We start from the raw sequence: 15,231 nt of genomic DNA on the forward strand, positions 1-15,231 counted from the left end.
GCTTTGAGATTTCGTCTTACCCTAATCAGAATAGTCAAGATAAAACAACAACAACAACAACAACAACAACAACAACAACAACAACGACAAATCTATAGCACATGCTGGCAAGGATTCAGGGAAAGCAAAACACTTATTCACTAGTGGGAGTATAAACTGGCCCAGGCACTATGGAAATCAGTGCTGAAGTTCCTGAAAAAGACAAAAATTGCCCTACCACAAGATCTAGATATACCACTCTCTGGACATATAGCAAAAGGACTCTACACCTTACTACAGAAATACTTTTTCCATACATGTTTATTGATGCTCTATTCATTATAACCTCAAATTGGAAACATTCTAGATGTCCATCAACTAATGAACAGGTAATGAAAACATGGTCCATTTACACAATGAAATATTTAGCTGTTAAGAAAGATGAAGTATGGAGTTTGCAGGGGAATGGATGAAGTTAGAAACAGTCGTGGGAGTGAGGAAACCCAGACCCCAAAAGACAAATATTGCACGCTTTTTTCTTATATATGGATGTTAGCTCTAGATGTGTTTCGGTCAGACTATCTACAGTGGTTAGGTAGTTGTTAAGGGAGCAGGGGGAGGAAGGAATCATCCAAGGAAAGGGAAATTAAATACAATGTTATAAGAAATAAAGGGGAAACTAGAATCAGAGGATGGGGATAGGGGTAGGGGCTCATGGTAAGGGAGGGATATGGGTGAGATGACTAACATTCTAAAAGCCATACAGAAGTCTACTACTACAGACACTTCCTAAAAATATACATATATGAAAGGAATTTCAGTACACACACATAACGATGGAGAAAATACCCCAACTATATATCTTAAGCCAGCAAATAAAAACCCTCAGTGCCACGAATAGAATCTTGTTGAGTTGATGGCCAAAGGGCCCCATAGATGCCCCCAACATCATATGCTATTGGCTACCATCTATAATCTAATGGCAAGGCCCTATCGCTGAGGACACCACTTACTTTGTCATCAAACATGAAGACATTGAGATGGTGCCCAGCCAGAAGCTTCACGTCATGGACTAGAGGTTAGGAGCCCTGGCTGCTCTTCCAGAGGACCCAGGTTCAAGTCCTAGCACCTACATGGCAGCTCTTTGCTGTCTGAAGCTCCAGTTCCAGTTCCAGCTGAATGCTTGGAGTGTTCAGCCCCAAATGGGACATTATTGTCAAAATGTTCACCTCAAGGCTCATGGGTCTATGCAGAAGAGGAGTCAGAGGTGGTGAATGATTCCAAGGAAACAATGTCATCCAGACACAATAGATATGATACCACTTTAACTCACAGAGACTGTGACAGCGTGCACAAGACCTGCACACATTCACACCAGACAAAATTCCTGCATGGAAGGGAGACAGTGGACACAATGTCCCACCTCTAACCAAGAAGCTCTTTATATCAGACATGTACTGGAAAAGGGAAAATCCGTTTTCTCCAGTGGAATGTCCTTGGTATATCAACCATAAACCAGGCAGGGTCTATGCTCAGGGGTCGTTGGCCAACACAAAATGGAGTCCATATATTTTTTGTGTGTGTAGTTTTTAATGGGATTTTTTTCTATTTTTCTCTTATTAGTTTTTTTTTTAGTTTGTTATGATCGTTGTTTTATGCTTTTGTTTATTTCTGTTTTTGAAAGATGGGGAGAAACATGGAATTGAGTGGGTAGACATGTGGGGAGGATCTAGGAGTTCAGGAAAGGAAAATATTTTTAAAATGTGTATGTAAATTTTAAAAAATTACCTCTTTTCCTGGATGGTGGGGCACATATATTTTTTAAAAAAAGATTTATTATGCACACAGTGCTCTGCCTGCATGTACATCTGGATGCCAGAAGAGGGCATCAGATTAAGGATGGCTGTAAGCCACCATGTGGTTGCTGGAAATTGAACTCAGGACCTCTGGAAGAGCAAAGCAGTCAATGCTCTTAACCTCTGAGCCATCTCTCTACCCCCAGCAGGGCACATCTTTAATCCCAGCACTTTGGAAGCAGGCAGATCTCTGAGTTCAAGACCAGTCTTGTCGTCTACAGAGTGAGTTCCAGGACCTATCTTTAAAACAAAAAAACCAAAAAAACAAAAAATCAAGTTGGGCGTGGTGGCACACGCCTTTAATCTCAGCACTTGGGAGGCAGAGGCAGGTGGATTGCTGTGAGTTTGAGGCGAACCTGGCCTACAAAGTGAGTCTAGGACAGCCAGGTCTACACAGAGAAACCCTGTCTCAAACAACAACAACAACCAAACCAAACAGAAAAACTTTCCTTTCATGAGTCCCTTTATTAACGATTTTCACATTCCGGATAGCAGAAGATGCCTGTTTTTCCCAATTGAAATATTATATAAAGCAGCACAATGAGAAGTTGTTCACTTTGAAGCAGAAACTTGGGTAAGGCCAGAGCTTCTCCTACCTCTGCAGCTGACTCCTGAGACTCCTTTGAGGAATACAGCTTTAAAACTATCAGTTTCTTATATGGCACTCTATTGGTCTATGTGATGGCTTATTAAAGATCATGATCAAATCTGATATGAGAAAGTGTCCGTATTTCTAAGTAGGGCCCTTGATCAGCAACCTAGACTCCGCTGCACACAGAGCCTGACCTTCCCTGGCTCACACCTTAGCTTGTGGGGTCATAAAGCTTGTGACTTTTAAGCTTCACTCTGATTTGGGGATGCCAGCTACTGCTGCGGATGCTTGTCTACGCGAACAAACGGAGGGGATGTGTTTAACTTACCCAGACCACGAGGACGTTCATGAGATGGTCTATGTGTGTTCGTTTGAAGGTGGAGTGTCCACTGTTCTGCATTAATTTAGTGTCTGGCCCTAAGGCAAACAGGCAGAAATCCAGACCTTAGAACTACTGCTCGGAGCTTTAAATTGTGTTGACATAAACCTTGATGCTCATATTCCAACCTCTTATGCAAATCCAGTCAACAACACCGAAAGGAACACGTGCCCCCTTACTAAGTGTCCACACCGACTCCTCTCTTACTGACACCTCAGTCAGTCTTGATTTTCCCGTGAGTTAAATCAGAACAAGAGTCACATGAGTGTCCCTCATCGCCACCTCATTTATTTGGCGCAGGGAAGGGATTTTCTGATAAAAGACATATTTGTTTTCTTCTGAGGAAACCTATTGCTGAGTCAGGCTATACCCAAAGTTCCTGAGAATGGAAGAAAGGAAGTGGCAATGGCAGTGATTTTTCCCCCCTGAGGTGGAAGCATTGAAGCATCTCTGGCTGAGACACACAGATGCCAGGCTCCTTAATGGCAGCGTAGACAGTGAGGAGCTGAGCTGCAAATCACTAGTTAGATATTGCTAGCCTTTTGAGAGGGGATTTTCCTAAGAGGCTTAGAACAAACTGTAAGCAGTCGCTCCTCTGGCCTTTTCCCATCTGACTCCTACTTTTACAAGTGCTCGAATAAAGCAGTGCCATTCTGTGTTCAGGTGGGGTAGCTGGGTTTTCTAGCATGTGAACAAACCCTGGGAATGCATACCATAAGCTATAGCATCCTATCCCGGGAAGCAATCCCTTACAGGTGTGGGGCTTTTGAGATGCTCATGGCAGAGTGTGGCAGCTCCAAGGAACATACCATCCCGAATCCTCAGGACTGACCCCACTCACCCAGGCTTTCAAGAAGGAGGCAGGGATCATGGTAGGACATGAGCACTGCACATGAGGAACAGCAACTCACGTACCCACTGAGTGCTTCATGATGCCCTTTGTAATATGAGACCCTGCACGGGCACCCCAGAGTCCACCGCTGTTGTTAGCAAACCAAGAACCGGAAGGAAATGAAGCTGTGCTGACATTGCTATGGCTTTGGGGAGCCTCTTCAGCCGAACAAATGAATGTTCTAGGGCTGGTTTTCCTAGGTGTGGGTAACAGCCAGTGCACAGTGAAGAAAGTGAGTCTACTTTACATTATTAGAGTTTGAAACAAAGCAGCTTATTAACATCCAGAACCAAGAAACGAAGTTCTGCCGGGGCTTCCCTGGCCTCTTAAGCTTCTCCGGGAGAACTAGGGGCCCCATGGGTAAGAGTGGATGCTCTACAAAAGACCTCAAAAAATGTGAGTTTAGTAATAATGTTCTCTATGGTAAATCTCCCTACTGTGGTTCCGGGTGTATTAAGGCCTACATTTTAAATATCTCCTTAAAAGTTCATTTGTTGAAGGCTTGGTCTCCAGCAGGTAGCGCTCTTGTGGGGTAGTAGAACCTTGAGTTAAGTTAGGTTGTTAGGGGCTTTTCTCTAAGGAAGGCCCTCTCCTCTCTTTTCTGTGTCTCAGGCACCCTGGCATGAGCTGTGTCTCAGGCAGCCCCAACATGAATTCCCACAATGACGGTCCAAAGCTATGGGGCCAAGCAAGTTTGGACTAACATCTCTGAAACTGAGCGAGAAGTAAGTCTTTCCTCCTTTTAAACTGTTTCTCTACGGTGACAGAAAAGGGAAATTTTATCAATGCCTACTACGACTCGGGGTGCAGAGGGTCACAGAGGCTCTCTTTCCCAACTGTACCAGGAACCAAGAAAACCTCTCGCCGCATATTGTAGGTGGTGGTTTTAGATGACCCATCAAGATGGGCCACTGATGTAGTGCTTTTCTCTTATAGGAAGTCTCCGTGTCATAATAGAGTCTTTTCCGCAATGAGCACTGTCTATATACCCTTGTTTGGTGGTCTCTGTGGAACCTTCCATTCCCATGATAATTTTGCTGTTCTTTTCTCTGTACGAACACCCTCTGTTATGTCTCCACAAGCCTTCCTTGAGCAAAGATGATACGTCGGAATCACCATGCCTGGAGCACAGTCACTTTCCCCCTCAACTTTTTCTTAAATTTCACATCCAGCTGCCTGCCTTACCTCCCCATCAATCTAGCATAAGCACCTCCCCATCAATCTAGCATAAGCACTGCTCTGGCATATTCTTGAATACTGTATCCACATCGTGAGAATGAACTACCCACAGCTGGGCGGTGAGGAGACTCTGACGGGGGTGAGGGAGTTGGGGATGGTAGGAGTGTGGGGTGTGGGGGGGGGTGAGGTGTAGGGGTGGGCCCCACTGTGGCTGCAGGGAATCATACCAGTGTAGATGACCAAACCGTAACACCAGTCTGTGTTCCTGATGATGCAGCCGCGAAGCAGAAGCCTTTCGTGGTCCAAAAAGTAGGTGTGCCCCAGGTAGCTCAGTGTTCCGGAAAACTTGTCCAGCTTGTTATTGGGAGACTCACATCTAATTTCTCCTGTAGAAAGACACGGTAGGAAGAGTGCCAGCCCTGAAACCTCGGGAGGATGCTCAGCAGAAAAGCAGAAAGAAAACCTCTTTATACACACACACACACACACACACACACACACACACACACACCCCACATTTTTCCCTTCTATATTTTCTCAGCTGCTCCCTATCCCATACGAAATTCCTTTAGAAAAGCACAAAAAGATTTCAGGGCTGTAGTGAGAATTTTGGTTTCTTAAAAAAACAAACAAACAAACCACAGGAATAGGAATATGTTTCAGTTTTAATCCCACATGTTGGGTATGGGGCTGCTTTACACTGTCCACAGCAGTTGACTATGACTTGCCTCGTGCTCTAGAAGGGTGTGATTCTACCAGCTGCAGACAGTTTCTGCAAGTGTGTGATGTCTGGAATTCTGGGGACTGTTCAAAGGGTATATAAATGCCAGGGTCTTGAGAGTTGGGGAGCTGTTGGCGGGTTATTGGTTGCTCTTGGTTGTGGTTTGTTAACTAGTCATGAACAAAGAAGAAACAAAGACACTCTGACAGCGAAGCTCAAGCTTGCCCCAAGGAACGTGATCCCATAGTCAGCATGGAGCAGTTTAACAGTGATGCTGTCCCCTTTCCCCTCTATAGCCTTTTTTATCTTCTGCCTAGTACTAGGGAGCTGGAAGGGTAGAATAAGAGGAGTGGAAAAGGGTAGAAGAAAAAAATAACCACAAAGCAGTCAAAAGTCTGGTACAAGTGAAGCCCAATGCTGGGCTAGGCAGAATGGAATATGTGATTTCAAATGCTGTAGAGGAAACTGCAGGGGATGCAGAAATGGATATTTCTTTTCAAGATGCCAGCAAAAAAAAAAAATGTATTGCCACTGCTACCATTGGGATAACCCCCACTTTGCTCCCAGAGGGGATTTTCCATTTCTTTTTCTTCTTCCTATATTCTGTTTCAAAAATGGTTGGGAGAACAGCTGAGCAATTGGAAAAGTTGTGAGTTGCAATGGAGGAACCTGAGAAACAAAAAAAGGTGGAAAAAGGAAAATAAAAGGGCTCACTCTGCTCTCTCTTTTCTGAAAAGGTTACAGAGTTGGTGGGGCCACTGGAAAAAATGTGGGTGGAAGTGGATGCACCAGGAGGCCAGGAGCACTGGAAAAAGGAGAACAAAAGGGCTCAGCCCCAGCGACTGAGCAAGAGAGCAGGAGTTTTTCATAGGAGGAAAGAGGGAAAGAAACTGCACTGCAGGGCATCTGGGTCAAAGAAAGGCTGAAAGGGCAGGAAAATGGGCTGATGAAACAGCTCGTTTTGAAAGAAAGGGTTAATCTCAAACACACCATGCTGCCAGAGGTTATGAAATCACCGACAGCTTCCCCGGTAATCATGCTAAGAGTGAACAACAAGGTAGGGGTAGTATCCCATAGAAACGATAGATTTAAGGCATGATTTCATATGGGATGCACTTGCCTATGTGAAGTAAATTCTAAGTAACCGGGCTTCTCAAGATAGAATTATTCCCACAGACTGGAAGGGACTGGTGACAGCTGTGCTAGATGCTGGTCTGCAATTCAAATGGTTAACATGGTGGAGAGAAGCCACAAATATTGAACAGTGAAATGGAGTGAAGGGAATGGATATTGTAAAAGATCAGTTGCCAGGTGAAGGGCAGTACTCTGATATACAAGAACAGATTAAAGTTGATGATGTTACAATAGAACATTATCACTTGGTGGCTTTAAGGACAAAGTTGAGGAGCCTGGGGAAAGGTCCACCTTGTTTACAAAGATTATTCAAGGCTCTGTAGAAGCCGTCATTGATTACTTGCAAAGATTAGTCTCAACTGTGAACAAAGATGTATCAGACACAAGACAAGAATTGAGAGAAACCCTAGCATATGAAAATTCAAATACTGAATGTAAAAAGGTTATTAGACGTTTAAAAGCATGAGTAGTACCCATGGACAAATGGGTAAGGGATATTTACCATGCTAATATCACAGGTCAAGGTGCAGCTAGAGGTCTCCAACATCAAAACTCACGCTGCTTCAATTGCAGGAAATTTGGTCATTTGCAAAGAAACTGTGACCAAGTCACTACTCAAAATGCCTGGTGCATTAACTGCGAGAAATATGGCACTTTGTACCAGAAAAGTGAACAAGTCGTTTCTACCAGCAATGGTTTTTCTAAATATAAACTAGAAAGAAGGCCTAGGCTTCCAGGGATGTGCAGGTGATGTGGTCAGGGCTACCATTGGAGCAATGAGTATAGGTCCAAAACAGATATCCAAGGTAACTTCTTAACATTGGGAAATGGCATTGGGAGTCTGGCTTGAGGCCCCCACAGCAAAAATTATGAGCTGTTTCAGACAAGAGCAGCCAAGAGTCACCAGGTTAAAGAAAAAACTGTGGAATTAAATCAGCCTGTATACTATACGGATGTGTTAACATCAGAATGGAAATCTGCAAAAGTTCTGTGTTGAGGATATGGATTTGTTTATATCTCCACAGGAAAAGAAAAGCTGTGGATACCATCAAAACTTACCAAGATTAGAACTGAGAAGAAGAGGTCTCCAGAAGACCTTGGACGCTGATCTGAAAAGTATTTAGTTCATAGAAAAATGTCTCTGTTTATCATTTCCTGCTAAATACAGCACAATTAATAGCTTAAAACAGAAAGGGGGAAATGTAGTGAGAGTTTTGGATTCTTTAAAAATCCCAGGTGTAGGATATGGCACTGCTTCAGATTGTCCACGGCAGCTGACTATGTGTGTGCTTTAGAAGGAGTGTGGTTTTGCCAGTCTCACACAGTTTCTGCAAGTGTGTGATGTTTGGAATTCTGAGGAGTCTTCAGAGGGTATATAAATGCTAGGGCTATAGGAGTTGGGAGCTGTTGCTGGGTTGTTGGTTTGTTAAGTAGTCAAGCACAAAGAAGAAAAAAATAACAAGAAGAAATTAGGTATCCTGACAACAAGAATCAAACTTGGCCCAAGGAACCTGATGCCGCTAATCAGCAGGAAGTCGTCTGATGATAAGCTGCCCTCTTTCCTTTTGTCCCTTTCTCTCTCCTATGTGGTGTTGGGGGCCTGTAATGGTGGAAGAAGGAAGGTAGAGAATGGTAGAATAACAAAAACCGCACAAAGTAGCCAAAAGTCTGGTACACAGGGCATCAAAACAAACAGAACATGAATTCTATATTGCCATGGATAATCCACAGAAGACCTCCACGGGGTAATTGATCAGCGTCAGTATTGCCAGGCCTGTATCAGCAAAGCTGGAGAAAAGGAAATATTCCTTACGCTAAAGTGAACTTACTATCATTTTTCAAAATAGAAATATTTGACTTTCCCCTGATTAGTAAGTATATCCTCAGTAAATATTTTTAACATATAACATATAAAGTGAATAGCATATAAAGATGTGGCGGTCAGAGGACAACACGTGGGAATTGGTCTCTCCTTCATCATGTGAGTTGCAGGTATCAAACCGAGGTCACAGGCTTGGTTAGAGGCAAGTGCCTTTACTCTCTGATCCATCTTGCTGGATCTTCTTTGTAAATATTTATAACATACTAAAATGACAAAAACCTTTTTTTTTTGAGACAGAGTCTTACTGAATATCCTTGGCTAGCCTGGAACTCACTGTGTAGACCAGGCTGGCCTTAAGCTCAGAGATTGCTGGCCTCTGTCTCCTGAGTGCTGGGAATAAAGGCATTAGGAGAAATGTTATAATCTACTTACTGTTTTAGAGAAAAAGCACTATTAGCCTTTTGAATTTTACCTTCATAAGCATTTTGTCCTGTGCACATGCACAAATGTTTCTCCAAAGCATGTCTATGTTATATTATTATACTGGTTTTTATAATCTGTATGTTTCTATTATGTTGTGTATATTTTCTCCATGTCAATGATTACCGACTTGCATGTTGTTGCTGTGTGGATGTGCCATGCTTTACTTAGCTAGTCCTCTGCAGGTGAGAGTTAGTGTGGGCAGTCTGTTTGCCAGCTCACCATTAAAGGCAGACAGCAGCTCCAGGTTATCCTCCATGTCACTGGTAATGGAGATGGCCTGCTTCACTTTCAGGTTGGTTTCACTAGAGTAAAGGTCACAGGTTTGTCAATGTCAGGGACATATACACAGCAGCATCACAGGGCCAGCCTGTGTTGCCTCCTCATTAGCTATGAGAAAACAAATGTTGGCAGCAGGGTATAGGCTATGGGGCTGAGTTGCACGACACCTCACACTAGTCACTCCTTGTTCTCGTGGGCAGTGTGGAAGTAAGAAAACTTCAAGGAACACACTGCCACCCCCACCCCCCCACCCCCGGCCACCGTCCCTGCTGTCCTCTTGCCTCACCACTACTTTAGCCAACATGGGAACTGGCTGGCCAGGTATGTTGGAGAAGCTGAAGAGAAACTACAGAGAAACCCAGAGGTGGCATCTGCTTCCTTCAGAGATATGGAGCAGATTCTGCTAAGAAGGTGCATACAGCTCTGAGGAACCTGTCTGTAAATATTTACAGGGCCACAGAAAGGCCACAATTAACCATTTTTTGGACACAAGAATGCACAGGGACAGTAACAAGTACAGATTTCAAAGAGCTTTTGGGCAAAGCATTAGTCAGGGCTCTCTAGAGGACTAGTGCTGATGGGATGAACATGTAATGCATTTATGAGAATGGCTTACAGACGAGAGTCCAGCCAGTCCAACAATGCTGTCTCCCAACAGAAAGCCCAAGAATCTATTAGTTGTTCTGCCCATGAGGGTGATGTCCCAGCTTGTTGTTTGTATATTTCAAGATCTCAAAGAATTAGACTCTAAGGACAGTTAATCGAGAGTGAGGGCAAGTAGGCAAAAAGGAAGCACTTCCTTCTTCCATGCCCTTTATAGAGGCTGCCACCAGAAGGCGTGGCCCAGTCAAATGCCTACCTTACCTCCTCCAAAGATCTGCATCAAAGTGGGTCTTCAGAAATAAACCCACACATCTACAGATACTTAATTTTTTTTTTTTTACAAAGAAGCCAAAACCATAAAATAGAAGAAAGATGGCATCTTCAACAAATGGTGCTGGCCTAACTGGATGTCTATGTGTAGAAAAATGTAAAAAATACATATTTATCACCCTGTGCAAAACTCAAGTCCAAGTGGATTAAAGACCTCAACATAAAACCAGACACACGGAGGTGGGCGTGGTGGTGCATGCCTTTAATCCTAGCACTGAGGAGGCAGAGGCAGACTTATCGCTGTGAGTTTGAGGCCAGCTTGGTCTACAAAGCAAGTCCAGGATGGCCAAGATAACATAGAGAAACCCTGTCTCGAAAAACCAAACCAAACCAAAACAAAACCACTACCACCACCACCACCACCATCACCACCACCACCAAAACCACACACACTAAATCTGTTAGAAGAAAAAGTGGGGAAGAGCCTTGAACTCATTGGCATAGGAGACAACTTCCTGAACAGAACACCAACAGCTCAGGCTCTAAAATCAGCAATGAATAAATGGGACCTCATTAGACTGGAAAGCGTCTGTAAACCAAAGGACACTGTCAACAGAACAAAATGGCAGCAGACAGACATGGAAAAGCTCTTCACCAGCCCTACATCTGACAGAGAGATAATATCCAAAATACATAAAGAACTCAAGAAATCAACACCAACAAAACAAATCATCCAATTAAAAAATGGTATACAGAGCTAAACAGAATTCTCAACAGAGGAATATCAAGTGGCCAAAAAGCAAGTTTAAAAAATGTTCAACCTCTTTAGTCATCAGGGAAATGCAAATCAAAATGACTCTGAGATCCCATCTTATACCTACCAGAATGGCTAACATAAAAAACTCAAATGACAACACATGCTAGCAAAGATGTGGAGAGTGCAAACTTGTACAACCACTTTGGAAATCAATCTGGTGCTTTCTTAGAAAATTGGAAATAGTGCTACCTCAAGACCCAGCTATACCACTCCTGGGCATATACCCAAGAGATGCTTCACCATACAACAAGGACACTTGGTCAACTATGTTCATAGCAGCTTTATTCATAATAGCCAGAATCTGGAAACAACCTAGATGTCCCTCAACTGAAGAATGGATCCAGAAATTTTGATACGTTTACACAATGGAATACTACTCAGCTATCAAAACACGGAGATCTTGACATTTGCAAGCAAATGGATGGAACTAGAAAAGACCATCCTGAGCGAGGTAACCCAGACTCAGAAAGACACGCATAGTATATACTCACTTATAAATGGATATTAACCCAAGATAGATGTCCTCTGAGAGACTTCACTTAGTGGGGGATCAAAACAGATGCTAAGACTCACTGCCACACTCTGGGCAGAGCACTGAGAGTCATATGGAAACATGAGGGGACAGACGGACCCAGAGGGGACAGGAGCTCCACAAGGAGACTGTCAAAGCCAACAGATCTGTACGGGGTGGGGTGGGGGGCTGCACAAGCTGATGCACCAACCAAGGACAATGCATGCAGAGAACCTAGCCCCCCCCACCCCCCGCGTGCTCAGATGTAGTCAATGGACAGCTCATTCTCCAGGCGGATCCCTGAGGAAGGGGAGCAGGGACTGCCTCTGCCTCAGACTCTGGAGGCCCTGATTTGATCACTTCCTCTTGTCGCAGGCTTGCTGGACCACAGAGGAGTAGGATGCAGGCTATCCTGATGCTACCTGATAGGCTGTGGTCAGATAGTAGGGAAGGAACACCCCTCCCCCTCCCCCCTGTTCCCCTCCCCGCCCGCAGCAATCAGAGGTCTAGGGAAGGAGAACAGGGGAGAAGAGGGAGGGAGGGTAGGAACTGGAGGATACAAGCAAGGGGGTAACGATTGGGATGGAATGTGACAAATTATAAAAAAAAAGTAAACAATTATAAAGGTGGGTCTTCACACTTCAAATAATTTAATTAAGAGAAACCCCTCCCAGGTTAATTCAGATGTAGTCAAGTTGACAAGCAGGAATAGCCATCACAAGCCCACACCTTGTCAGATTGGCACACAATCATATCTCCTTATGCCACACTTACTATGCAAATGAAAAACAGTATCCATGTCATAATTATGCCTAGCATGATGTAAGTATCCCATGTACAACTGGAAATACATTGTAAATTTTAGACAAGGTGGCACTATCCCTTGAGGGACATTCTTTCAGTACCTAAAAATTAAATACAATAAACACTGATGTTCTCTCAACTGATGTTATATCACAGGCTAAAGAAATCAAGGAAAGAAAACAAATATCTGTACAAATGCATTCTTAACAAACTGTGACAGAAACACCCATGCCAACTGTAGTTCTCATTTCTGCAACTTGTCACGTGGCCTTAACTGGTACTTATCCCTACTATACAACGCTGTGTCCGCTTTGTATTTTCTCCATCCTCAGCAAGATCTCAACGCATCTCGGCTCTTTTCCTGGAGGACTGATCCATACTCTCACTCCTAATGGGTCTGTGTCCTTTGTCATTCTGCCTGGACTGGGTTGTTGTAGTTTCCCACTGACTTTAATCACAGCACACGGTAGCACCAAGAGCCCTAAAGGATCTCCCACACTCCAGACATAGTCTCGGTTACCTCCAAAGTGGAGAAACTATCCAATTTCCTCTTGCAAATCAGGACCAATCATCCCTCCTAGCACTGTTATTCCTTTCTTAGGTTGAGTTAAGAGCATTAGAAGCCCAAAGCTTCCTGTTCCATGGGATGTTTGTTGTGTCTCCTGGCAGCAGTGGGTTCCTCCGCTCCGCTCCCAACCCCGGCTCCTTGATTCCTGGAACCATGAATCTTGGTGTATATCATCTCGGCATGAATCGTGCCATATACCAGATGCTGAGTCAAAGTGTATACCTCTTTTAGAGAACCTGCCCCAGCCATCCAGGCTGCTGCCACTTAATTGGCACGTTAACTGCATCTTCAATAGGACATTCCATTTTTTTTTTTTTTTTTTTTTTTTGGTTTTTCGAGACAGGGTCTCTCTGTGTAGCCTTGGCTGTCCTGGACTCGCTTTGTAGACCAGGCTGGCCTCGAACTCACAGCGATCCGCCTGCCTCTGCCTCCCAAGTGCTGGGATTAAAGGCGCGCGCCACCACGTCCGGCAGGACATTCCATTTTTATCAAGACATTTGCTTATGATGGTGGGGAACATGGTAAGACCATAGTTATGGGCCCCTGCCGCACTTCTCTGGCCATGAATTGAGCTCCTCGGTCAGAAGCAATACTGTGTGGAACACTGTGATAAGGCATTCTGTAAGTCCTCGGATGAACTTTTGGCAAAAGCATTACATACAGGAAATGCAAATCTATAGCCAGCATAAGTATTTATCCCAGTAAGGACAAAGCACTGTCCACAAAAAAAGCGGCCCAATTTAGTCATCCTGATACTGGGTCACCAGCTGGCCGGCCACCCGAGTGAAGGCTGTTGTCTTGGTCTTTGCTGTTGGCAGATCCAGCACTTGGCAACAGTTGTAGGCAGGTCAGCCTTGGTGAGTGGAAGTCCACACTGTCCAGGCCATGCATAGCCTCCATCATTGTTACCATGGCTACTCTGTTCATGGGCCCACTGGGCAATGACAGGGATGGCTGGAGAAAGAGGCTGACTGTCCAGAGAATGGGTCATCCTGTCTACTGATTATTGAGCTCCTTCCTCTACTGAAGACATCTTTTGAGGAGAATTTATATGGGACACAGTATCTTCACATCCCTTGCCCATACAAAGAGACTGATCCATAGTCTTCCTCCCCAGCTATCTTTCTGGCCAGTTTTCCAGTCATGATCTTTCCAAGTTCCTGACCACCTGGCCAAGCCATCAGTTACAGCCCAGGAATCAGTAAGCAGTCACACATCTGGCCATTTCTCCTTTCAAGGAAAATATATGCTCTGCCTAAAGTTCTACCCAGTGGGAGGATTTCTTTGCTGGCGTCTTTCAGGGTTGCTATGCTTCGGCTGCTGTCTTCCCTTTCTCTGTCAGCCGATCACGGGAGCAGACGATGCTGTAACAGTGGAAACCATGGGCAGGTGGACAACTTTCCATGTAACTTGCACCTGCCTGCACGTGACCACGTATAGATCATTTCCATTTGATAATGGATTGCTGCTGTGCACATCCTTTTTAATGACTTGGTGGGTCACAGAACATCCACTCATGATGGGTGGCTCAGGACGAAAGGTAACTTGGTGGCCTTCTGTCAAGTGTTCAGTTTTTACTAAGGTTCAATAGCAGGCTGACAGCTGTCCCTCAAAGGGAGAATAATTTTTTCTGCAGAGGATGATAGAGCCATCTTTGTTCCAAACAATCCTACGACTCTCTTTCATGCTGGTCAATGTCACGGAATACAACTGTCCCTCAGCGTCTTAGGGCGATGGGTTCCAGGACTCCACAGGAACACCTAAATACATCAGTGTTTGCCTGTCTCTTATAAAATGGTCCAGTGTTTGCAAATAACCAATACATACCCTCTTCATACAACATAAATGCCATGTAAATAAATACCTGTTCTATCTTATTTTTAGGGAATAATTAGTAAGGAAAAATCTGTGCATATTCAGTACAGAGTAAGCTTTTTTCAGACTGGGAGGGAACTTTTTCACAGACAAGGAGGGCAGGCTGACTCCAGTTTAGAGACAGAGAATTTGGGTTTTATTTTCCTAGTTCTGTATCCATTGATTGCCCAGCACTATTGCCCATGGCTCAGACCCAGACTCAGACTCAGACTCAGACTCAGACTTGAGGGTTCCATGGCTGTGGCTTCTTGTCCTTTCTCATTTGGATATTTTTGGTTTTCTGGAACAAAAACTACTACTTCCATCTGAGAACAAAACTAGCCCCTACATCATGTTTGCCCTGTGATTTGGCTAAATTTCCTTAATGTAGCATTAGGAGAAAACACTTACCCATCTAGGTCTGCTGTTTCAATGTATGTAAGACCGTAGGGCTCACTGCTGGAGAGTAACAGCATATCTGCCTGCAA

The 15,231-nt window shown here is 44.2% G+C and overlaps 1 protein-coding gene across 4 annotated transcripts in view; it reads right to left on the reverse strand.

The window, feature by feature from the left end:
* LOC311602754 (phospholipid-transporting ATPase FetA) overlaps window positions 1-15,231 on the reverse strand; it is a 100,434-nt gene that overhangs the window by 47,541 nt on the left and 37,662 nt on the right. For all 4 annotated transcript variants that reach the window (XM_084791263.1, XM_084791262.1, XM_084791261.1 and 1 more), the window contains 4 exons: window positions 15,155-15,225; window positions 9,257-9,339; window positions 5,105-5,263; window positions 2,756-2,844 (listed from right to left, as the gene is read on the reverse strand). In XM_084791263.1, coding sequence (XP_084647389.1) covers window positions 2,756-2,844; window positions 5,105-5,263; window positions 9,257-9,339; window positions 15,155-15,225 — 402 coding nt within the window. The remainder of the gene's footprint in view (window positions 1-2,755; window positions 2,845-5,104; window positions 5,264-9,256; window positions 9,340-15,154; window positions 15,226-15,231) is intronic.

The sequence above is a fragment of the Acomys minous genome, assembly GCF_964271855.1.
Source record: "Acomys minous genome assembly, chromosome: 8".
In the NCBI taxonomy this organism is placed as follows: Eukaryota; Metazoa; Chordata; class Mammalia; order Rodentia; family Muridae; genus Acomys; species Acomys minous.